The sequence below is a fragment of the Saprolegnia parasitica genome (assembly GCF_000151545.1).
Source record: "Saprolegnia parasitica CBS 223.65 unplaced genomic scaffold supercont2.15, whole genome shotgun sequence".
Classification (NCBI taxonomy): Eukaryota; Oomycota; class Saprolegniomycetes; order Saprolegniales; family Saprolegniaceae; genus Saprolegnia; species Saprolegnia parasitica.
Window position 1 is genome coordinate 491210 of NW_012156409.1, and position 22717 is coordinate 513926.

The 22717-nt window shown below is 60.8% G+C and overlaps 13 protein-coding genes across 13 annotated transcripts; 7 read left to right on the plus strand and 6 right to left on the minus strand.

Annotated features, from left to right (window-relative positions):
• The first annotated feature begins 144 nt into the window (after nt 1-144).
• Nucleotides 145-1213, plus strand: SPRG_05328 (hypothetical protein). The gene is made up of 3 exons (XM_012343924.1): nt 145-478; nt 528-581; nt 632-1213. Exons 1-3 carry the CDS (start codon nt 150-152, stop codon nt 1083-1085), a joined length of 837 nt encoding a protein of 278 aa, XP_012199314.1. The 5' UTR covers nt 145-149; the 3' UTR covers nt 1086-1213.
• Nucleotides 1214-1354: 141 nt separating this feature from the next.
• Nucleotides 1355-2262, plus strand: SPRG_05329 (hypothetical protein; the record flags this gene model as incomplete). Its single annotated transcript, XM_012343925.1, has 1 exon — nt 1355-2262. The coding sequence occupies exon 1, from the start codon at nt 1390-1392 to the stop codon at nt 2260-2262; it is 873 nt and encodes a 290-aa protein (XP_012199315.1). The 5' UTR covers nt 1355-1389.
• Nucleotides 2223-3676, minus strand: SPRG_05330 (hypothetical protein; the record flags this gene model as incomplete). The annotated part of the gene is made up of 8 exons (XM_012343926.1): nt 2223-2588; nt 2635-2690; nt 2736-2897; nt 2941-3147; nt 3196-3301; nt 3347-3431; nt 3482-3522; nt 3565-3676. 8 exons carry the CDS (start codon nt 3674-3676, stop codon nt 2299-2301), a joined length of 1059 nt encoding a protein of 352 aa, XP_012199316.1. The 3' UTR covers nt 2223-2298.
• Nucleotides 3677-4031: 355 nt separating this feature from the next.
• On the plus strand, nt 4032-5742 carry SPRG_05331 (CAMK/CAMKL/MARK protein kinase). Its single transcript, XM_012343927.1, has 4 exons — nt 4032-4134; nt 4184-4539; nt 4591-5137; nt 5181-5742. Exons 1-4 carry the CDS (start codon nt 4072-4074, stop codon nt 5703-5705), a joined length of 1491 nt encoding a protein of 496 aa, XP_012199317.1. The 5' UTR covers nt 4032-4071; the 3' UTR covers nt 5706-5742.
• A 64-nt stretch (nt 5743-5806) lies between these two features.
• SPRG_05332 (hypothetical protein) lies at nt 5807-8238 on the minus strand (the record flags this gene model as incomplete). The annotated part of the gene is made up of 2 exons (XM_012343928.1): nt 5952-8238; nt 5807-5919 (listed from the first exon to the last, which is right to left on the minus strand). Exons 1-2 carry the CDS (start codon nt 8206-8208, stop codon nt 5807-5809), a joined length of 2370 nt encoding a protein of 789 aa, XP_012199318.1. The 5' UTR covers nt 8209-8238.
• Nucleotides 8239-8257: 19 nt separating this feature from the next.
• SPRG_05333 (hypothetical protein) lies at nt 8258-9949 on the minus strand. Its single transcript, XM_012343929.1, has 2 exons — nt 9670-9949; nt 8258-9624 (listed from the first exon to the last, which is right to left on the minus strand). Exons 1-2 carry the CDS (start codon nt 9937-9939, stop codon nt 8359-8361), a joined length of 1536 nt encoding a protein of 511 aa, XP_012199319.1. The 5' UTR covers nt 9940-9949; the 3' UTR covers nt 8258-8358.
• A 153-nt stretch (nt 9950-10102) lies between these two features.
• SPRG_05334 (hypothetical protein) lies at nt 10103-10720 on the minus strand (the record flags this gene model as incomplete). Its single annotated transcript, XM_012343930.1, has 2 exons — nt 10103-10433; nt 10484-10720. The coding sequence occupies 2 exons, from the start codon at nt 10718-10720 to the stop codon at nt 10164-10166; spliced, it is 507 nt and encodes a 168-aa protein (XP_012199320.1). The 3' UTR covers nt 10103-10163.
• Nucleotides 10721-11330: 610 nt separating this feature from the next.
• On the plus strand, nt 11331-12688 carry SPRG_05335 (60S ribosomal protein L3). The gene has a single exon (XM_012343931.1). It carries the CDS (start codon nt 11405-11407, stop codon nt 12572-12574), a length of 1170 nt encoding a protein of 389 aa, XP_012199321.1. The 5' UTR covers nt 11331-11404; the 3' UTR covers nt 12575-12688.
• A 488-nt stretch (nt 12689-13176) lies between these two features.
• Nucleotides 13177-16514, plus strand: SPRG_05336 (hypothetical protein; the record flags this gene model as incomplete). Its single annotated transcript, XM_012343932.1, has 5 exons — nt 13177-13909; nt 13951-14128; nt 14180-14307; nt 14358-14599; nt 14644-16514. 5 exons carry the CDS (start codon nt 13177-13179, stop codon nt 16480-16482), a joined length of 3120 nt encoding a protein of 1039 aa, XP_012199322.1. The 3' UTR covers nt 16483-16514.
• A 148-nt stretch (nt 16515-16662) lies between these two features.
• SPRG_05337 (hypothetical protein) lies at nt 16663-17900 on the plus strand. Its single transcript, XM_012343933.1, has 3 exons — nt 16663-16906; nt 16956-17240; nt 17289-17900. Exons 1-3 carry the CDS (start codon nt 16696-16698, stop codon nt 17891-17893), a joined length of 1101 nt encoding a protein of 366 aa, XP_012199323.1. The 5' UTR covers nt 16663-16695; the 3' UTR covers nt 17894-17900.
• On the minus strand, nt 17887-20513 carry SPRG_05338 (hypothetical protein). Its single transcript, XM_012343934.1, has 2 exons — nt 20454-20513; nt 17887-20411 (listed from the first exon to the last, which is right to left on the minus strand). The coding sequence occupies exons 1-2, from the start codon at nt 20497-20499 to the stop codon at nt 17923-17925; spliced, it is 2535 nt and encodes an 844-aa protein (XP_012199324.1). The 5' UTR covers nt 20500-20513; the 3' UTR covers nt 17887-17922.
• Nucleotides 20514-20826: 313 nt separating this feature from the next.
• Nucleotides 20827-21277, minus strand: SPRG_05339 (hypothetical protein). Its single transcript, XM_012343935.1, has one exon. The coding sequence runs from the start codon at nt 21252-21254 to the stop codon at nt 20880-20882; it is 375 nt and encodes a 124-aa protein (XP_012199325.1). The 5' UTR covers nt 21255-21277; the 3' UTR covers nt 20827-20879.
• Nucleotides 21278-21916: 639 nt separating this feature from the next.
• On the plus strand, nt 21917-22681 carry SPRG_05340 (hypothetical protein; the record flags this gene model as incomplete). Its single annotated transcript, XM_012343936.1, has 2 exons — nt 21917-22503; nt 22552-22681. 2 exons carry the CDS (start codon nt 21917-21919, stop codon nt 22679-22681), a joined length of 717 nt encoding a protein of 238 aa, XP_012199326.1.
• Nucleotides 22682-22717: the final 36 nt, after the last annotated feature.

Genomic DNA, 22717 nt, shown 5'->3' on the forward strand with positions numbered 1-22717 from the left:
GCACGCATCCTGTCGTGTAGCATACAAGCGCACCTGATTTCGAATCTCTTGAAATAGAATTCGGAAAGAGGTGCGCTTTGTAGGTGCGCTTTTCCAGCACCGTATCCGGACGGGCGGCTCGTGGGGTCCGCACCCGAGACCACAGCGCGATGTGGTTTGTCACGGACGGCGGCTTCGTCGTGACGCTGCTGGGCGTCGCGCTCATGCTGGCCGGCGTTGGCCTCTGCCTGAGCAACATGCATGAGTGGCTAGGCGCCTCCATGGCCAGCGGTATTCTCGCCAGCGGCCTGCTTGTGCTGAGCGTCCTTACGGCCTCGGCGCATTGGTACACGATGACGACCAACCCGGGCACCGTGCCCAAGTACGTGCACGTGCTCTCGACGCCCGCAAGCGACGACACCGACGCTGAGCATGTGCCATTGCACGATGAGGACACGACGCTTCACTGCGACATTTGCGACGCGGCGCGCCCGAGATGGTATACGGCTTAGCAGGATGTAGGCTGTCATGGCATTGGGCTTGTGTAGCGTCACGCACTGCGACTCGTGCCAAGGCTGCATCACCATGATGGACCATCACTGGTACAGTATCGCTTTGCGTCATCTCGACAAATTGAGCGATTGCACACTAGCCCATGGGTCAACAACTGCGTTGGGATCGGCAACCTCAAGAACTTTGTGCTGCTGCTTATCTACCTCTTCTTGACGTGCGCCTACATGGGCAGCATGACAGTGGCCCAAATTGCTTCGTGCCCGGAGACGTGCGGCCTCGACGACGGCAAGCAGCCCGGCAAGGCCGGTGTCGCCGTCATGGCCGTCGCGTTCATTTTTGGCGCGCTCGCCGCCATCATGTTGATCCTCGAGGTCTTCAGCATCCACTACGACGAGCGCATCAAGTGGATCGTCCAGAAGACGCAGGACCGGCGCGTGAAGAGAGCCACGTTGACCCAGAAACTCGGTGTGCTTTTTGGCAGCCAGACCTTTCGATGGCACTGGCTTCTCCCAGGCCGCGACGTGCACCGGCACCGATCGTCAACCGACATGGACATTATTCTTGGCTACCGCCCGCTCTTCCACGAAAGCTAACATTGTATTTTGTTGACCGTCGAGAGACATCAATCTGAAGTGCAAAAGCCAGCCCTCGCTGTAGATAACCTGCATTTCAAGAGGTGTTAAATATGAACTCTGTTGTAATTGACCATGCGCGATCAAACCTCCCAGATTTACTACGTCGCACCAGATTTGAGCTCCAGATTTGAACATGTGGCCCAGATCTGACTGGCAACATGTAATGATCCTGATTTACCGTGTAAACGAAGACTCAAATTCGGCTTTGTCCGAAATGAAGTGAAATTCGGCAATTTACTCTTTTGCGTGGCAGCAAGACGCGATGGCGTTCTCAATGAAGCTCAAGCCCGGGAAGAAGCCCGTCAAGCCGGTCGTGAACCCGATGGCACAAGGCCCCAAGCTCTTCTCCATGGATGAGCGCCCGCCAGAGCTATCGCGGAGGGCCAACCTACCGCCTCCACCAGCGCCGATGCTGGCCGTCGTCAACCAGAGCAAGTCGGACCGCGCCGTCCAAGAAGCACTCGCGAGCGACCCGAACGCGTTCGATTATGATGGCGTCTACGAATCGATGCAAGCCGAGCGCGTCAAGCAAAAGGCGGCCAAGAAGGTCCAAGGCGTCCCGCAGTCCAAGTACATCAACGTGCTCATGGAGAAGGCCAAGGTGCGCGAGATCGAGCACGACCGCATTCGCGAGCGCCGCCTTTTGAAAGAGCGCGAAGAAGACGACAAGATCCACGGCGACAAGGAAAAGTTCATCACGTCGTCGTACAAGCGCAAGCTCATGGAAGCCAAGCGCTGGGAAGAGGAGGACGCTCGGCTTGCGGCCATCGAAGACGCGCAAGATGTCACCAAGCGGGGCGAGCTCGGCATGGCCGGCTTCTACGCCAACTTGCTCACCAACAACATTGCGATGGGCGGCGATGTCGAGAAGGCGACCAGTGCCTACACGACGGGGCACATTTCCGAAGCGCCAAAGCGACAAAAGATCGACGCGCCACAAGAGTCGACGACGCCAGTCAGCGACGCCAAGCCAGCCGCCAAACCGACAGTCGAAGATGCGCCTGTTGACATGCCCGCGAACGATACGATCCAGGAAGAAGTGCCGGCCGCGCCGGTGAAGAAGAGCCGGGAAGACTTGATTCGCGAAGCCAGAGAGCGCTACTTGGCCCGCAAGCAGCAAGACCAACCACATTAATAGAGTCTTTCGACTGTGTGGGTTACAAGTAGCCTGCTACGATGACGCAGGTAGCCTCGGTGTCGCAAACTCGTCCAACCGTCGAACGTCGTTGATGTCGCGGAGCTTGTTTTGCTCGGCGCGCTTCCGAGACCGCTCTTGGACGAGCTCGTTGAGGTACATGCGCTCGGGCAGCTTTGTCTTGGTGGCTTGGTTCATGAGGCGCAGGGTCAGCTGCGCCTTCTCGCGCTGCACTTGCGGCGCTCGGGGCGTTCGCGGCTGGCAGAGATTGGGCATATAATGCCCAGGCGCCACTGTCTGGGGCTGCAGCGGCGATGTTATGTACACTAAGAAGCGCATGAGCACATAGCATCGATCCAGCGTCCGTCGCACCTTGTTGCCGAACCTGCACGATTGTGTCTCGCTTGCCTCGAGGAATGGTAGGCAGCCTACAGGGCAAACTCAAGCCCATGAGACGCCAACCACAAGCGTACGTTGGGGACTTGATAAACGTCGAGTGGGCTGCGAGGTCTTGGTTGAAGCCCGGCGACGGGGTGTCGTACTTGGTATTGGAGCAGTCGAGCGCGTCAAAAAAGCGGTGCTCGCCTTGGAGGAAGCCCAGGGTCTTGGACCGATGCAAATTTGGGGTGCTCGTACTACCATCGCCATGAGACACGCAATAGGTGAGATAGTGCGTACGTGGCGGGCCGAACGACATCGAGGAGCTTGGTCTTTTCTTCCACGAGCGCGAGGATCTTGGCTTTGGTCTCGGCCACGAGCGCCTTTTGCTTCTCGATCGGAAGCGACTGCAGCACTTGGTGCTTATGGTACTGGATCTCGTAGATCTCGCGCTCAATGAGCTTGATGCGTATGCGCTGGGGCGTCAAGTCCTTGAGCGGCGCTTTTCTGCGCCCACAGATATTGTGACGACTCGGATTCCGGGGCTCGCCATACCGCAAGAGGTCGTCGAACGGCGGCGTCGTGTACACGGCACCGAGGTTGGCGGTGTATTGACCGGGCCCCGGGGTATCTGGCTTTTGGATCCGTGACTGGTTCGTCTCTAGCCGGTTGCAATCGAGCACTCGCTGACGCACAGACGACGTACTGTACGGCGTCACAGCCCGCGCGGGTTTGAAGCTCGTCTGGATGCGCTCGACGGGGTACCTGCCGGGGCCCGGCACCTTGTTGTCCTGCGCGCTTCCATCGTCGTACATGGTCCGAAATACTACATGGAACGTACCCAGAACGAGAGCGGTCGCAACGCGTCACGCGTCTCGGTGGCTACAACAACACATGTAGGCGGAGCATATCACTTTTGTAGACCGTTGAACGCGTGGCTAAGACCGTCCATGGCGTCGTCGCGGATCGGGCTCGCGAGGCAGCCCCAGTGCTCGTACAGCCGCCTCGGGCTCGGGTGGCGCTGCCCGTCGGTCATTATTGAATACTAGCATTCAACTTGGCGCTAAATTTAGGCGGCCAACCAAAGTGCACCTCGAGAGCTCTCGCGCCACCGCCATGGGCGACGCCTTCTTCGCGACGCGGCAGACGCCGACGCGCCACGTGCCGCTGCGCACCTCGAGGTTCTGGTCTACATCGGACGTTCGTCTCACGGTGACGCTAGCAGTAGCAGCAAGACGTTGGCAGCATCCTCTCGCCCGTCACATGTGCGTTGGTCATCATCATCGACCACGAAGAGCTAAGAACAGTATGCAGGCCGCAGCGACTCCTTGGACGACCAAGCCCAAGCCAGCGGCGACGGGTGCCGCCGTCGTACGACCCAAGACGGCGGGTGCCGGCAAGAAGCTGCAATATGCACTCACGTGCGCGCGGATGCTCGCTGAGAACAAGGCGTCGGAGCTGCAGCGCAAGCAGCTGCAAAAGCCAGCGCCGGGGGTAGGACCCACTTTTTGCTAGTACGTGGGAGCACCGACACTCGTCGTAGGTGCCCCGCTGCAAGAGCGCAGCGCCGGCGCGAAGCAACCAGCGCGAAATTGTCACACGCACTCGTGCCTTTGAGCCCTTTGCGCCTCGGACGCTACGGATCGGCGAGCTCCAGCACGCACTGGAGGACATTGTACTGGCCACCGACGCCGCCAGCGTGCGGGTCGAGGGCCTCGGCGGCTACGAGTTGGGGCCTGTCATTGGCTCGGGGACATTCGGCAAGGTACGACTGGCGACGCACAAGGCGTCCAACCAAGTCGTCGCGATCAAGTCATACGAGCGCAGCCGCGCCCGGGATGCGCACCAATGGAAGCGGATTCAGTACGAAGCGCGTGTGATGGAGCGCCTCGATCATCCGTACACTTGGCTGTTTCCCCTCGAATAACGTCGCGCATCCCTCGAATGTAGATGCATCATTCGGCTCTTTGAAGCGATTGAAGATCCGTCGACATTGCACTTGGTCATGGAGCATGTGCCGAGCGACGTGACCAGTTTGTGCGAGTACGTCAAGCAGCAGCGTCGACTGATCGAGGCCGATGCGGGGCCGCTCTTTGCCCAAGTGCTCTCGGCGCTCGTGTACATGCACGACCGGCACTGGGTCCATCGCGACGTCAAGCTCGAGAATGTCCTTCTGGACAAGCACGGGCTCGTCAAGCTCGTCGACTTTGGCTTCTCGGCGCTCCAGACCGCCAAGCCGTTCCAGACGTTTTGTGGCACGCCGTGCTACATGGCGCCCGAGATCGTCCTACGCAAGAGCTACTGGGGCCCGCCCGTCGACGTCTGGAGCCTCGGCATCCTCCTCTATGCGATGTTAGCGGGCTTCTTCCCGTTCCGCGCGCGCAACTACAATGATCTATACCGCAAGATTCTGCGCGGCGTCTACGAGATGCCGTCGATGCTGAGTGCCGACGCCCAAGAGCTGCTCCGGGGCATGCTCGACGCCGATCCCACCAAGGTACGGCATCGCCTGTCTGCCGAATAAGCTCATCGCGTCGCAGCGTCTCACGATCATGGACGTTCGCGCGCACCCGTGGGTGCGTCGGTTTGCGTCGCCTTTGCAGCGCCCGCCGGCGCCGTTGTACCGGCAAATCAGTCTTGGCACGTTGCCTCCAGTGCTCTACCGAGAGCTGCGCACGAGTGTGCTCGATGCGATAGCGGCGCTGGGGCTCTCGCGCCTTGACGCCGAGGCGACCCTGCGCGAGAAGCGCCACAACAGCCTCTCGACGCTGTACTATTTGCTGCTCAAGCGCGCCGAGTCTCTCTGCTACGCGCGCGAGACACCGCCGCTGGTCCATCCACGCCCAGTGGCGTCGCAGGAGGAATGCCACAGCCTCGCGTCGCGGCATGTGCTCATTGAGAGCCTCCAGGAGAGTGACAATTGTGAGAAGGACACCAACGATTTAGACCGAACGATGTCTCTTGCGCCAGGCTCGCCCCCCGAGTGCGATGAACAGCTCGCCCACGACGACGACATGCGCGACGTGCTAGCCATCCTCAAGCAGACCGAGCTGCATCGCCGCTAAGATCATATCGAAGCATAAAATACTAAAACTACATTCGGCGTGTTATTAATCACGACCGGGCGGTGGCGTGGGGTTTTCGGCGGGACTCCTTTGTCGAGATGTCACTCGTGCGAGGTTTCTCCAGTCGCGGCAACGACGTGCTCGCTGTGGATTCTGGCAGCGGCTTGCATGTCGGCAGCTTGAGCTGGGGAAGTGGGATCTTGGGCAGCCTGGCCTGCGCCGCCTTGGTTTCGTCCGCCACAACACGGAGCTCGGTGTCAATCGCCGCCATCGCGACAATGGCTGCGTCGATTTCACTGCGCATGCGCTGGACTTCTTGGCTTGTATGGAGTTGGAACTGGGTGGCCTTCTCGCTGTAGTACTGCTCGTCCGTCTTGAGTAGAGCGGCTTCGCGCTTTCGGAGCTTGGCGAGCGCCGAGAGTCTCGTCGGGGATACTCGTTTCGGCTCGTTCAAGTCGCGCCACTGGTCCTGGAGCGCATCGTATCGGGCTTGCAGACCTTGGACTTTGGCGGTCAGGTCATTTGTGCTCTGGTTGGTGGGCACTTTCTTACACGCTTGCACGCGCCGCTTGACGAGGTCGAGCTCGTCTAACGACGCTTGCAGAATCGCGTGCCACTCGTTGGCGTCGATGCTTTCTTTCTGGCGCTGCGTGACTTTGCGCAAGCTCTTCTTCTCGGACAAGAGGGCTTCCAGCTGGAGCTCGACGTTCTTGTCGAGCACGTGCTGCTGCGGCGGCTTGCGTTCGAGGAAGCGCCGCTTGAGCTTTTCGTTTTCAAGTTGCAGCTGCTTGCACTCGGCCATGGCGGCGTCGAGATCCGCGTCCGTCACTTGCGGCCGCTTGGCCTTGCGCGCACGCGGGTTTGCGCCCGACGGCTTGACGGGCTTCTCCGGTTTTTCAGGTTTTTTTGGTACTTTAGCGTCCAGTGTCGCCGTGATCGTCTCGAGGGCGCTCTCTTCGCGGAGCACGACAACTGTGGCGAGGTCCGCAAAACTCATAAGAACGTCGTCGACCTGGTCGTGGTACGCAAGGAGCTCCAGCCGCATGCGCTCCTCCTCGACCTCGAGCGACGTCGCTGAGCGCTCGAGGTCCACTCGCTCCATGCGGCGCTGCACTAGCTCGTCGTCGGCTACCGTCGTGCGCAGCACAAACACGACCTGAGGTATGAGCCCCCGAGCGATGAGCGCCTCGGCGTCTTCGATCGAGTGCGGAAAGCCGTCGAGAAGCCAACCTGTCGTGAGGCAGTCGCGTCGTTCCAAGCGGGTGAGCATGAGCTTTTGGAGGACCGCCTTTGGTACTGGTTCGCAGCGATGCAGGTACTCGGTGGTCAAGACCGACTTGCGCTGGATCGCCTTCAACAACGTTTGCTCGGCGTTCAAATGCACGACGGGTACAATGCCGCGGATGCACTGTACGTGTGGCTCGATCGACATGCCCGGAGGCGCCAGAAAGACGACCTTGGGCGCGTGGCGAACACTTGCGACGGCCGTGTCGACCATGGCTTTAACCCGCGACGCTTCGAGCTCAGCGGACGACGCATGCATGATCGCGTCCAGTGCTGCCAATGTCATGGGCCCCGACTGGAGTCGCTCTTCCAGCGCCTGTTCCGGGTGCATCGACAGCGTAGTCGTCATCGTGGGAAGCTTGGGCTTGGGCTTGTCGTGAGTGACGCTTGCCTCGTCTTGTGGAGCGAGCGCCGCTTGGACCTGCGCGGTGATGGCAGCTTTGCTACTCGAAACTCCGTCGACGTGGACGATGCGAATTGCATTGGCCGCAAACGCCGCGACAACTGCCTCGGCGTGCTCGTGGTACGTTCGGAGCCGGATGCGGAGCGTCTCTTCCGTGTCGTCGGCGCGCTGGACGACCTTGTCCTTGCGATCTGGCGGCGGCGGGTCAAAGGTCAGGTGGTACGTCCTGTTGGTCTCGAGGTCGACGCGCCGACCAGCGATGCGCGAAATGACTTCGTCGTCGGGTACCGTTAGCTGCACAAAGAGGTCAGGCGATATGCCAGCGGCGAGCATTGCAGTCGCTTGGGCTTGCGTGCGCGGAAAGCCATCGAGAAGCCAGCCGCGGGACGCGCAGTCGGCGCCTCGGAGCCGATCGAGGATGAGCGAGAGCATAAGGCTGTCGGGCACGAGATCGCCAGCCACCATGTAGGCGTGGGCTTGGCGCCCCAACGCCGAGTCGGCGCGCACAGCGGCGCGCAAGATGTCGCCGGTCGACAGATGGACGACACCATATGCAGCGACGAGGCGGTCGCAGAGCGTTCCTTTGCCGGCCGCGGGTGGACCAGCGACAACGAGCCGCCGGCAGCCACGGTGCTTTCGCCTCCGTCGCCGGAGCTGCTTGCGCACGAGGTACTGTAGCTGGATGATACCTGTGAGCGTCTTGGCCTCGACAGCATCGTACACATAGCTCATTTGCACGACAAATGGTCGTGGCGTCGCTTCCGGCGCCGGCAGCTCCTCGGCGATCTCGGCCTCGGCGCTGCCCCGTCGCTCCATCCTCGCTCAGTCGATCGACGAAACGATCGCGACCGTTATGCTTCTTCGCCACGAGGTGAAATGCTCATGTTATTAGTCGCAGAGTATAGAGTAGCACAGAAGGGATGATGGACAAGTTGTCTGCTAAACCGATAGATCCGTCGAGTCGTCTCAGGGGCACCCGGCGCCGCCGACGAGCCGATGGCACGGCGCGATGATGGCCAAGAGGCTCGTGGCAATCACCCAAACGAAGCCAAAGAGGTACACGGCAATGATGACCGTACCGGCCTTGCGCGACGCCATGTGCGGGCTCTTCCACGCATCGAGCTCGTCGACCGAATTGGGCACGAGCCACGGGATGAAGGGGAGCGCGCCGAGGCGAATGAGGCTCGTGAGCAGCGTGAGCTTCCAGACACCGTCGTAGTTGCCGCCGACCATGTCTTCGAGCTGGACGGGCCAGAGCCCTAGGAGCGCGTTCGAAATCGTGCTGGCAAACCCGCCCGACATGTTGGAGAAGCCCGTGAGGAGCGCGAAGGCGACCGCCTCTTGGCCCTCGGGGCAGACGCGAACAAACATGATGGCGGACGGAAGGTACTGGAGGCCGACAGCGAACTTCTGCACAGCCGTGTCGCCCAACGCAAACCAGTAGGGCGGAATGCCCAGCGATTCGTTGATGCGGAAGACGAGGAGGAGGTTGCAGACCGAGAAGAACGCAATGACGACGCTCGCAAAGGCGTACACAAAGCGCCAATGGCCGCCCGCGAGGAGGTAGCGACGGTAGATGTAGACGCCGGCAAAGCCCACCGAGGACCCGATCGCGGCCATCGAGCCGTACTGAAACGCGTTAAAGTTGTACGCCACTGTGAGGAAGTTGCCCCACGCCGCATTGTACGTGTGCAGCGTGTGGTACAAGACGAGGAACGAGAGCGGCTGCCACGTCGCCCGGAGCTGCAGCATCTTCCAGATGCCCTGGAGTTGCTCGTGGACCGTGAGCACCTGCGCCACCAACGGCTCATCAAGGACGTAGATGGATGGAATCGCAAGGACGAATGGAAGGAGCGCGAGAAGCCCAAAGCACCCCGACATGCTGAGGCCCCAACCCCATGTCTCGAGGTTGCTCAAGATGCTGCCAGCCCAGTACCCGACCATCTCGGTAAGAAACCGGATCATGTAGATGGTGGATTGGACCTGCCCGCGCTGCGACGGTGGTTCGTGCATGGCCCGCGACGTCAGGAGCGCGTCGGCCATGACGTCCGTCATGATGAGTCCCAGCATCGCGCCAAAGAGGAGCAGCGTGAACGAGACAACCGAGAGCGACGACGTGCAGAGCGCGAGGATGCCATGGAAGAGCGACGCGATGAGGTACCCGAGCACCATGTAGGGCTTGAAGCGCAAGCCGCGGATCGGGTAGACGTCGGCGAGGACGCCGTAGAGCACCTACACGCTGCCATGAGCATGCGCCACGAAGCGACTGCGTCGTACCTTGAACATCCACGGAAGGTTGCGCACGACGCTAATCGTACTCAGCTGCGCGTCCGACGCCTGCAGCTGCCGCGGAAAGTACTCGATGTACGCGTTCGGGAGCGTGATGAGGATGCCAATGCAAATGTAGTTGAGCGGAATGGCTATCGACTTGGGCGCCCAGATCGATTCGGGCCGGGGCGCGACCTTGGCCTTGGCCTTGAGCGACGGCGACGTGGGCACGAGCACATCCACGTGGACATGGTACTCGGTGGCCCAGTCGTCCTCCATCGCGAATGGAATCGTTTCAGAAAGATCGTGCGTATCCGGCGCTGCGGTTCATGGAAGCTTGCGTCTACCTTCGCCATCTGCATATACTTGACAACCCCCCGACAATGCTCGCTCAAGACGACAAGACAAGACGACGAGAGAGGAAGACGCTGCAGGATGCAAGGCCGGTTGGCATCTTATCCTGTTCGTATCCACTGCTCATACTATAAAAGAGGCGTCGCCACTTATGCTTCCTCGCACCACTTGTTCTCTTCACGGATTTGGCTCTCTTCCTCGGGCGTAAAGTCGTTGGTGATGTTGAACGTGTCGCGGATCTCTTGCGGCGTCTTGCCCTTGATCATGCTCGCGACCTTGGCGCACGCGAGGTCAAGCAGGCTCTTGATGTCCATGTAGTTGGCCGCCAAGATGAGCTCAAAGAGCAAGTCCTGCTCAATGTCGACGAACGACGCGTCCCACTCCGAGACCACGTCGTGCATGTCGCCGCTGCGCAAGGGCTACCATACATGTAAGCGCTCCCCATGTGCTCATGGATCATCTCATGTACCTTCTCGATCTCCTGCATCGGGTTGTTGTGGTGGTGGCTGCAAAACTCGATGACCTTGGAGAGTACCGTGCTCTTGACGTTGGGCAGCGGGATCTCCTGGACCTCGTCGTCGTCCTGCTCGTCCGCAATCATCGTCTTGACGAGCTCGCTCATGCAGGCCACGGAGCGGGCGACCTCGAAGCTGTCGCCGTCCTGGGACACGAGGTTCACCTTGCGCGAGTCGTCGTGGTCGGCCATGCTGCTTGACGTTGGGGGGTTTGGATTTTGGACCGGTCAGAGGCCGCTCGGTTCTTTAAAATATGTCTTGCCCGCATACAACAATCAAGGTAATACAATACGCGAATTTATCCATTCGCTTTTTCGTGCGGGCTCAACTTGATCTTCTTGCATACTCAAGTGAAGAGAGCGTACATCCGGAAGATGGTGCTCGCCGATTGGCCGAAAAGACCCGCGCCTCGTCGCTGGATTGGCGCGCCTCGAAGCCCATGACGCGATCGACGTCAAAGCGAAGTCGACGTGCGATGGTCTATCCATACACGCCGACATATGACCAGCGTGCTCACTCTATGTGCTTGTATCCTCCAAGGGCAAAGCGACGCTCTTGTTCGCAGTACCGGTATGGCCTCGAGGCGGTGCAAGCGCGCGTTGCAGTGATGCTGGTGCAATTGACACGTTGCTGCGATTGGTTGAACAAAATCGAATTGGCCGCGGCGGATTGGTCAAATATGGACGCAAAAAAACACGCCCACAGTATACAAAAACGCAGATGCGGCCTAAAAATACGGAGCACGCGCTCTGATTGGTCCAAGACCGTCTGGTGGTCGCCGGCCATTGGCAGTGATCGCGCGCTGTTTGGCTGGTGGAAAGCGTCTCGGCATACATACTCGCCGTGATCCTCACTTCCCATTTCCCTCTTTTCAAATGAGCCACCGCAAGTTTGAAGCCCCCCGCCACGGTAACTTGGGTTTCCTCCCCAAGAAGCGCACCAAGCACCACCGTGGTCGCATCCGCAAGTTCCCGCGTGACGACCGCTCGAAGGCCCCGCACTTCACGGCCTTCATGGGCTACAAGGCCGGCATGACGCACATCGTGCGTGAGGTCGACCGCCCGGGCTCGAAGCTCCACAAGAAGGAGGTCGTCGAGGCCGTCACGATCCTCGAGACGCCGCCGCTCGTCGTTGTCGGCGTTGTCGGCTACCTCGAGACGCCCCGCGGTCTCCGCACCTTGACCACGGTCTGGGCCGAGCACTTGTCGGAGGAAGTCCGCCGCCGCTTCTACAAGAACTGGTACAAGTCCAAGAAGAAGGCCTTCACCAAGTACGCCAAGAAGTTCGCGGAGAAGCCCGCCGAGATCGAGAACGAGCTCAACCGCATGAAGAAGTACTGCCAGGTCATCCGTGTCATCGCGCACACGCAGATCCGCAAGGTCAAGCTTCGCCAGAAGAAGGCCCACCTCCTCGAGATCCAGGTCAACGGTGGCTCCATCGCCGAGAAGGTCGACTTCGCCAAGTCGTTCTTCGAGAAGCAGGTCCCCGTCGCCACGGTCTTCGGCCAGGACGAGATGATCGACATCTGCGGTGTCACCAAGGGTCACGGTTACGAGGGCGTCATCACGCGTTGGGGCGTCACCCGCCTCCCGCGTAAGACGCATCGTGGTCTCCGCAAGGTCGCCTGTATCGGTGCCTGGCACCCGTCGCGCGTCCGTTTCACGGTCGCCCGCGCCGGTCAGCACGGTTACCATCACCGTACGGAGGTCAACAAGAAGATCTACCGCATCGGTGCCGCTGGCGACGCCAAGTCGTGCATGACGGAGCAGGACTTGACGGAGAAGTCGATCACGCCCCTTGGTGGTTTCCCCCACTACGGTGAGATCAACGAGGACTGGCTCATGCTCAAGGGCGCCATCATTGGTGTCAAGAAGCGTGCCCTCACGCTCCGCAAGTCGCTCTTGGTCCACACCAAGCGCGCTGCCCTCGAGCCCATCAACCTCAAGTTCATCGATACCTCGTCGAAGTTCGGTCACGGTCGCTTCCAGACGGCCGAGGAGAAGGCCAAGTGGATGGGCCCCCTCGCCCGCCAGAACCGCGCTTAAACGCCTGGTTCTGCCACTCGTCAAAGGACTGGGGTGTCTTCGCCTGCTTTCGTAGGAGCTGGCGCCTCATTCTGTAGGGATAAATTGTAATGGGAATTACGATTCAATCGGCTCTCTTTGTGTACTCGACCTCCATCGCTGGTCAACCTATAGTGTGATCGAACCCAATGTACTCGAATTTAGGAACACATACGTCGCAGGTTACGATGAAGATGTAACATATCCACCGTTGCTTCATCGAGGATCTCAATGGTGAGCGAATCACACGAGTACGGGCATGGCAAGCTTTCTCAGGACGACCTTTCAACTGCAGCGAGCTACACCTAGACGTGAAGAGCTGGCGTTGGTTTTCTGCTTGACGACGGGAAAGACCCAGCAAAAAATCCGCACGCGGGGAGTCGAGCTCCGAGTACCGGCTGGAGTACCGGTAGGTTGGATCACCATTTGCGCGGTGCAGCGAGTGCAGGATCGAACGGTTAGCATGCCCACCTCGACCTGCCATCGGATTGGTTGAAATACCTCGCTTTTCGCTGTGTTGAGACGCATCCATTGGCTAAAATGCACCATGGGTGGACGGCTGGTTAATTTGCCGATTGGATCGAATGGAAACCGAGGTCGAGAACGTCCGTGTGCTCTCGCGTGGCCGCCTGGAGGTCTTCCCGCGCGATGGCGTCGACGAAGCCGCGGACGCGCTGCGGAAGGACGTCCTCGGTAAGGACTACCCCCGCTGCCTCTGCCACTCGAGCCGCTACGGCCTCACCTTCCTTGCGACGCCCGCCGGGCTCGGGGTCACGGCGTTCACGACGCTCGAGGAGGCAACGCTGGCGAGCGTCGAGCGGGCCGAGAACAACGTTGACCCGCTCGTGGCGCTGCCAGTGACGTTCACGGTGGCGCTTCCTACGTCGCCCCACTTCCTCGCGCTCTCGGCGGCCGAGACGCTCCTCGCCGTGGCCTTTGACGATGTCTTGGCCGTCTACGAAGTCGCTCGGCTCGTCGAAGGCTCGCACAACCCCATCTTTATGAGCAACAACGTCCAGACTCGGCATCTGTGCTGGTCGTCGATGCAAGGAATGGGCCAAGACGCGTGGCTTGTCGTCTTGACGACCGACCGCCAGATTCACGTGTACAACATGAAGGGCGACTTGGTCTGCGCACACAGCAACATCGAAGCAACATCCATCTGCTGGGCGCCTGAGGGCAGTGTCCTTGCTGTCGGTGACGACGAAGGCATCATCTCCAAGCTCGAGTACACGTACGACGACGCGAGCGGCGAGGGTCACTTGACGACCATCACCACCTATGACAAGCCCGACCACGTTGGCGACAGCTGCCGAGGTAGGTTCCATATTCTCGCAAGTTAATGACCTGTGTCCTAGTCCACCACTTGAACTGGGCCGAGACCGACCTGCTCTTTGCCGGCTACATCAACGACGAGGACGAAGTGGCGTCGTGCATCTTTGACGGCGACGGCGTCTTTGACACGACAGAGCTCGTCGCCTTTTTCATGAGCGACTCGCGCGCCCACGTCTTCTACTCGTGCTACCTCCAGCCCTGGTACGCGCCTCGATCCCCATGGCGATACACTCATCCTTGTCGTTTCTGCAGGCGCATGTTCTTTGTCGGGTGTTCGCTGAGCACGGACATCGAGTTGCTCGTGTCGGACCCCGAGTCGGGCGAGTGGCAGATTTGGAAGCCGCAGGAAAAGTACTCGCCGCGCCTTCCGATGGACGCAGGTAGCTCGACTAGTTGACGATTGTATGTCGACGGCAATCCGAATGTGTAGACGACGAGGACACGTACCCGGTGGGGATGGCGGTCGCTCTCAACTCGACGGCGGTGCTGCCGGGCGACGAGGTCGACAGTCCGTTCTACGCGTGTCCGCTGGTGCTGTGCGCGACGACGGACGGCATTTTGCTCAACTTTGCACTCCTCGACACGAACGAAGCCGACTTCCCGTACCTTGTGGTGCCGGCGTCGCCTGTCTTTGCTGCGGTGGGCAGAAGCGACGTCAAGCGGGAGGAGGAAGTGCCCACGGAACTGATGGCCGCATCAAAACACAAGAATCCAAGACCGCGGTACCACCACGATCGACAAGGCCGCGCGGCAACATCACGATGGACAAGGGATCGTTCACGCCCGACATCTCGCAGGCACTGGCCCGCATGGCCACCGCACCTGGCTTTGGCTCGTCGCGCAAAGCCGTGACCAAGCCAGCGGATCTGCCCAAGGAGACGAATCAGAGCAGCAGCACGTACGCTTCGGCGTCACCGCCGAGCCGCGCACCTCCAGCACCAACGCCTGCGACGCCATCACATGCGGCAGAAGACGCGCTCTGGAAGCAAATCCTCGCGTTCGATCGGACCTTGCAGCAGCTGCGCGCGACACCGCGCTTGGACGTCGCAGCGCACGAGATCCTTTTCTATGACGTGCGACGCGATGTGCTTGCAACGTCCGACGGCGTCCAGCAGCTCGACAGAAGCTTCCATGCGACCGAAGCCGACGTCGCTGGTGTCGTCTCGCAGAGCAAGACCGTGCGCGACGAGATCGACCAAGCCAACCGGCTGCAAGAGTTTGCCGATCCGGCGACGGAGCCTCTCGACGCGCGGTCATTGGCCACGTACGAGGAGCTGCAGCGAAAGATGCGCGTCGTGCAGGAGACGTGCGCCTGTCTCACGGCACATCTCGGGTACGTGGGTCTCGTCGTCGTGACGGACGGCTCTCTGATTGAATGCGGTAGCTGCCACCGTCCGAACGAGGTGCTGCGCGCGCTCAAGCACAGCTACGACCGCTCCAAAGAGCAGTACAACCATGCGCTGGATCTGGCACGTCATATGGACAAGCTCACGCCGGCAGTGGCACAGCCAGTCGCGCCCTCCATGCTGCTCGCGCTGCGCGAGGAAGACGCGAGTGTCTCCGATCTCGATAGCGTCTTTGGCACCCTACGTGTCTGTGCGCCTCGGCTCGTCTCGACGTCACTCGCGCCGCCACCAACGACCACGTCGGCCGCCAAGCCGCCGCGTGTCCGTAGCTCGCTCCTTTCGACGACCGCGCTGACGATTCCGGCGCCGCCCAAGACGCCGAGAGGCCACCTCTCGTTCCAAGCACCGTCCCCGATGCCGACGAAACCGGTGCAGGCAAGAGATGCACCGACGAGCGAGACAACGGCGTGTCTGAACGACGCGCCATCGTCGCCCGGCGGCCAGAGCCCCACTTCATCCGTCCCATCGACACCGACAAGGACCACGAACCCGTCCAAGCCCATCAAGGTGGCGATGTCGCCCAAGGCCAAGGCCCAGTCGCCACGGCAGCGCCCCACGCCGATCCCGATCCCGCCGCGTGTCGTCTCGGAGCCCGAGAGCGACGAGTCGCCTCGCGCGCGCAAAATGTCGCTGGGCGCCCGGACGCCGCCGCCGTCAGTGCTGGGGCGACCGCCGACACCCAAGCTGGCCGCACGCAAGACAGCGTACGCAACCGACGTCAAGTCGCGACCGATCATGTCGCCGCTGTCGCTGGACGCGCCCAACTACCTCGGACGACTCGAGAGTTTCTGTGCCAAGTACGCCCCGGGGCACGTGATTGCGCAGAGCGCAATGGAGCGGCTCTTGCGCGACCACGCTGGGCGCGAGACCGAGTTGTTTCTCCAGCTCTTGCGGCAGTTTGTGCGAAAGGACGCAACCGAAAGCGACGCGCACGCGTACGTAACCCGGGGCGCGCTTCCGCCACCACCAACGGTCAACTACAAGGCGCTTCTGACTGCCTTTTACGCCAAGCACAACCCAGCCAAGCTCCCCGAAGTCGACGAACTCCTCGCCAAGTACCACGGCAACGAAGCGCGGCTCTTCAAGAGCCTCCAACTCAAGTACACTGCGACGAACGCTGCGTCCCGCCCGACGTACGTCCCAGCTTAAGACCTGTCGTCAGTCCTCCTCTTGCGTGTTTTATATAGACTTGTCGATCTGCTAAAGCGATACTGGCAGCACTGGCATCATCCTTGAAGTGTAATAACTCCAGGGGCTTGACAAGTGGCGTCAAATTTCCCGCCAGAAACAATCCAATTATCCGGCGTATTGTTTATCCGGCATTTACAATGAATTATCCGGACTCTCGGAGGCCAAAACGCGATGGCGCTGCCCCGGCTCGTGGAGGAGATCGAGATCATTAGCGCGTCCTTGGGGCGCCACGAGTTCCACCCGATGGAGCAGCAGAAGCCCATCTACGTGACAGAGCTCAACGCACCCAAGCCAGACCGCGCGGCCGAGGCGCGGCGCAAGACCGGCGACGAGTTCTGGGCCGAGTTCCGAGACACGTCGGCTGCGCTCGGCGACCCGGACGGTACCAATGGTCACGAGATGATGTGGAGCTCACGGCGGCGGCGACGTAGAGATCACGCACTATTCGACGACGTTTGAGAGTCTCGAGAAGAAGTGCAAGGCGCTCCAGGCGCAACTGGCCGGCATGTCCAAGCAGCTGCACACGCGCAAGTCGGATCTGTACCTCGACTCGCGCATCAACGAGCGTCAAGAACAGAAGGAGCAAGAGTGGGAAGGCCAAATGCAAGCGGGTCGCGCCGAGCTCGAGCATCTGGAGGCCAAGCTTGCGCGGGTGCAAGAGGACATTGAGAGCCTCGAGACCGACATTCGCGACGGCGAAGCGCGGGCCGCCATCGGTACGTTCCACGCGACGTCTCTGGTAAGGTGCTCACGCGAGCGAATAGACCCGTCGCTCTTGACGGACGAGAACGAAACACTCGAAGAGATTCTGCTACTGCGTGCCGAGGAGAAGAAGGACCTCCTTGCGGCCCTCGCCGCCCTCAAGCGCCAGCGCGACGAGCACGTCCTTGAGTCCGAGAAGGTTCAGACGTCGCAGTCGGCCGAGCTGGAGCGCTTGAAGCTGGAGCGCGACGGCCTCAAAAAGACCATCTTGGCGTACGAAGAACCCGTGGGGGACGACGCGAGCATGGACCGACCAACGGTCGAGGCCCGCGCCGCCGCCCTCGCCGACGCGCTGCAGCAGTGGCAAACCAAGCTCGAGATCGAGACGGCGTCCGTGACGGCGCTCAAGGCCCAAATGCAGCGCCTCGTCGAGACGCAGGCCGCCAATGGCACGCGTGGCACACCGCACCACACATGTGCCGTCGTGCTCCAGCTCTTGTACGCCAACAACGGCGAAATGAGCAAGACACAGCTGCAGGCCGAAGCGGCGGCCACCGGCTGCGACGACGCGCACGTCGTCCGCGCCATTTACGCCCTTGTCGGGAAGAGCCTCGTGCACATCGATCGGTCGCTCGCCGAAGGCATCGTCACGTCCATGTTGTTGTAATGCTTCCTTTTGCATTTCTTAGTTTCGTCTTATGGAAAGAGGTACGCCTTGGTAGCGACTTCGTAGCCTGCGAGGAGCGACGGGCCGCACGCGATGACAAGGTCGTAGATCGGGTCGGGGAACTGCCCCAAAGCCGCCGTGCGCTGCGCGTAGGCCTCAAGCGTCGCCGCGACGTTGGTCCAAATGGCTTGCTCGGCGGCGAGCGCGAGTGTGCGGTCTTTCCAGCTCGCGCGGCGCAGCGGCAGGTCGGAAGGCGGCGTCGGCGGGCTGTACGCCTCGAGACCAGCAGTGGTTTCCATCCAAGTGACGTACGCGGCGGCCGTCAAGTTCTTCGTCTTGTGCGGCAAGACGAGCGACGCGGGCGCCCGCGAGAGCACGTGGTGCCACACGTTGCTCGGCCGCACCTTGTCGAGGCGCGCGTCACGGAAGATGCGGTCGAGGTCGAGGAAGAGAAGGTGCTTCATGGCGCGAAACTCCTCGTACACGAGACCATCGAGCGGCCGGACGCGGCTCAAGAAGGCTTCGAGCTGCGCCATGTCGTTGACCAAGCGGCACTTGCCGCTGTCGTTGAGCGGCCGGACGAGCGAAATGTGCCGCGCAAACGCCGAGAGGAGCCGATTGCAGAACGCATCGAGACACGTGGTCGCGACGGACGCGCCATCGAGGCCGAGGCGGCCAAAGTGGTCGGTCAAGAACACGTTAAAGACGGCGGTAAACTCGACCATGAAGCGGTCAGTAGCGACATTCGAGACAAAGCTCTCGTCGTGCATGCTGGCGAAAATGTGTTCGCAGCGCGTCGCGAGGATGTCCAAGTACGCGCTCAGGAGGCGCTGGGAGAGCCTCTCAAGGGGCTCTCGAAGCGTTGCCAGCGGGCTCGCCATCGCTTCGGCCACGCTTTGGCTCTTGTTGACGGGCAGCTCGAGGAGTGCGTCGTCGAGCTGATGGCAGAGGTTGAGAAGCGCCATGTTGTGGGCGTGGGCGACTGTCCGGGCCGACGTAGGCGGCAGTGCCAGAGCCAGCGGGCCAGCATGCGCCGTGGTCTCGATATTGGCGCAAAAGTGATCGACCGCGCGACGAACGCCATGGAGGACCATGCGCACGACGACAGGGTCCTCGCCGCCGGCATCGACTTCGAGAGAGAGGATCTTGAGCAGCGTTTGCATGTCACTGCGGCTCGGCGGCGACGGGTGGTACCCGTTGGACTGCGGAAACATCATTGTGATCGGGTGCAAAAGACGGTCGCCGGATCGCTCCTCGAACTTGGTGGCAATCACATGGAACGCATCGAGGAGCTCGGCTTGCATCGATTCCGTCGGCAGCGCCATGGCGCGGTGGGGACGGCCGGCGTCGGCCGACAAGAGCCGGGCCGTCGTCGCAGCCCACGCCGTCACGATGCGCACGGCCTCGGCGCGGAGCCGCGGGTAGTGGCCAATCAGCACGCTTTTCACGCTCGGCCGGTACTCCATCGCCTTCTTGAAGAGCTCCGAGAGGAGTGCGCAGCCAATGTCCCAAAACGTCGACACAAGCGACGGCTCGTCCCGCTGCACAACAGCATCAAAGAAGCATGCCTTACTCGACCCGCTCGCAGCTGGTAGCTTGACAAGGACGCGCTGGAGGTGCCACACTTGAAGCGCGTACGAAGAGAGCATCTCGAGTACGTTCTGCGCTGCGATCCATGCATCAGCCGCCTTGGCATCGCCGTCGCTGGGCGATGTCGCAGCCGCGATGTGGCTTTCCTTGAGCATGCTTGTGGCTTTGGTTTCAAATTCGTGGAGTACTTCGTTGACGCAGGCTTGGACCGTCTCGGAGAAGGTATCGAGTCCGAGCTGGTAGAGAACTTGAAGCGTACTCGCGATCGCCGTCTGGTCCGTCGAAGACATGCCGATCTTGAGCGTTGTCTTCATTTGCTTGACCAAGTGCGTGCGGAGCTTGCGAAGATGTGGCACTTCTGGCGCCACGAGCGAGAGCCCTTGGAAACGCGATGCGTCCGGACTCGACTGCAACAAGAGCTCAGCTTCGTAGAGTGCAAGGGACGCTTTGGAGCACGCTGCGTAGTAGTCAGTGTCGTCGGCCGGCGCGGCAAGCACAATCGGCGACAGCGCGCGCAGCCCATGCGCCAGCGTCTGAAAGCGAAGGAGGCGCTGGACGATCGAGCTGCACGTGTCCACATTGCGCAGCTGCTGGATCGTGCGCGAGAGAACGCGCCGGACCTTGTGCACGTCGTTGTCCATGCGGTCGATCGCGTGCTTGACGTCCGAGACGTCGCTGTGCAGCGTCGTGACGTGCTGCTTGAGCCCGTCGACCGACCCAACCTGCCGCAGAAGCTCCATGTGCGACGCGCTTACGTACGTTTCGATCGACGAGTCAATGTGCTGGATCGCGACCGAGAGCTTTTGTAAAAACTCTTCGGACCCGCTCGAGGCGCTCGTGTCCTTGGTGGCCTTGGCGTCCGATGCGATGATCGCACTCGCGATCTCCGTCACCGGCACCTCGGGCGCGACAAAGACCTTGAGCTCGTCTACGCAGCGGCCATGAGCTCAAGCGCATTGCGATCGGCTACCGTCGGCGCGGAGCTTGGCGACAACGTCCTCCATCGTCGACGTCATCGTTGCAACAAAATCGTATCCGATTTGACAGTGCGAACGGTGGAACCTTTGCTAAATCTATTAAATGTACGAGGTATGTATTAATACAGGATTCAGTGGGTGTCGTACGCCCAGGAGCCGACTCAATCTTGCTCGTCGCCATGGAGCTCCTGCACTCGCCAAGGATCTTACGCGCAAGAGCCCCAGCCCACAAGAGACCCTCTGCCTCCAGTGCTTTGGCGGTGTGATCGTGGATGATGCATCATGCAGCGCCAAGAAACCTCCTACGCATGCACTAGTACATGGTGGTCGCCCATGCTGCGGCGCGTCGGTCGCAACTCATGCAAAGGATATGATCATGACGAGTGGGAATGCTATAGATATCGAGGTAGAAAGCTGGTTTACGCGTCCGAGCGCTTCAAGCGGGTATCGCAGATGACGCGGAGCGACTCTTGGGCGCGCTGGTTCCAGAGGAGCGCTTCTTCTTCAGCCTCAAAGAGGTTGCGTGCTTCTTCGTCGCTCGCAAGCTGGAGCTTGGCCATCTCGTCGAGCTGCTCGTCCTCGGTCTTGTCGAGGCCCGGGAGGCTGTCGATGACGTCGTTGGTCTTCTTGGCCGTGAGCAAGAGGTCGCGCGCGAGGCCCTTGACGCGCTCACGCTGCTCCTTGACCTCCTCGGGCGACGCGTCCTTGGCCATCGACGGCAGCAGCCGCAGCGCGTTGAACATGTCGAGCGCCATTTGGTCGACGCATTGCTGCAGCTCCGAGACCTTGTCCATGGCCGCAAACCCGTGGACTCGACTTTTGGCCAATCATCGCTCGCCGCAGGCTTGGTAGCCAATCACACGCGTTATTGAAACAGAGCCAATCCCAGCCCAGCAGCCACGCTCGGGACACCACTGCAAGCGAAGCCTGCTTGCAAGCTCAGTGGTAGCTCGGTGATGGGGCGTGGTATAGCCTTAAGCGAACCATGCAGAGTCCGAGGCAGCGTCCATATTCAAGGCAGGAGATGCCATGTAAAAGCAACAATTTGGCCTCTGCAGCATCACCGTGCATTATACGCAGCCATCCGAATGGCCTCGGACAGCACTTGCTACGCTACATTTGACGGTTTGACGGTCATTGATGCATCTCTTCGCACCGAACGAGCCAGACCTTTTCAGATCGAGATCTGGATCTGGATCTGGAAAGGTCTGGCCCGTTCGGCTAGATAGGCAATGAGCCAGACCAAACGGAGGGCCACTGCGTCCGTCCTGTCACGACAAGCAGCTCGTGGCCGCGTCTCGCTGGCGTCGACAAGAACGTTGGCGGATTTAGGATGATCACCGTCGTCGGTCGCACGAGCAACTTCAACCGCCGCCAGGAAAACCTCCGAGTTCTGATAGTATCAAGTCTCGGGGCTGGCCGGTAACTCCTTGCAATCTTCATACAAGTGGGCGACATGGACGAGTTCATCCACTGCTGCGACGTGCTCCTCGTGAATGGCAGCGCCGGGTCCGCGGCCCAGCGAGATGCCCACGACCGCCTCCTCCGCTTCCAGATGGACCCGACCTCGTGGCAGCTCGTGCTCCGCGTGCTCATGTCCTCGGCGGCCGGCGCGTCGGTCTCGGAGGCCGCGCTCTTCATTGCAGCGCGGCTGCTCCGGAGCGCGATCCCAGTGCTGGACGCACCCGACCAAGTCCATGTGCGCGACCACTTGCTGCAGTTTCTGTGTGCCGACCGGCCGCGGACGTCGGCGTCGGTGCGCCCTGTCGAGCGACTCGTGTGCCTCGCACTCGCGAGCGCCGTCGTCCAGATCCAGCAAGATTGGCCGTCGTGGAAGGAGCGCCTGCACAGCACGCTTTTGCAAAACCAAGCGTCGCCGCACGGGCTGCTGCTACTGCTCGAGGTGCTCGCGGGCATTCCTGGTGAGATCTACTCGCAGTGCTCGCTCGCCGAGTCCGTGCCCCAGGTCGCCACGATGGTCCAAGCTTTCCAGAAGGACGCGATCCACGTGTTGCATCTCGTCCGGGACACGCTCGTCTCCATGTATCCTTCGCATCGTTGGAAATGATGCGAAGCTGACGTTGCTGGTAGGCCGGACGCTGCGTTCGTTGCACTCACGTGCCTCCAAAACTGGGGCCACGACGTCATGCCGGTGGTTGAGATTGAGTTTGGGCTGTGCTCGGTCGACTTGAGCGAAGGGTACGTGCAGCATCGCCAGTGAAGCGTCAACTCTTTCTGTAGGCAGCTCTTTGATCTG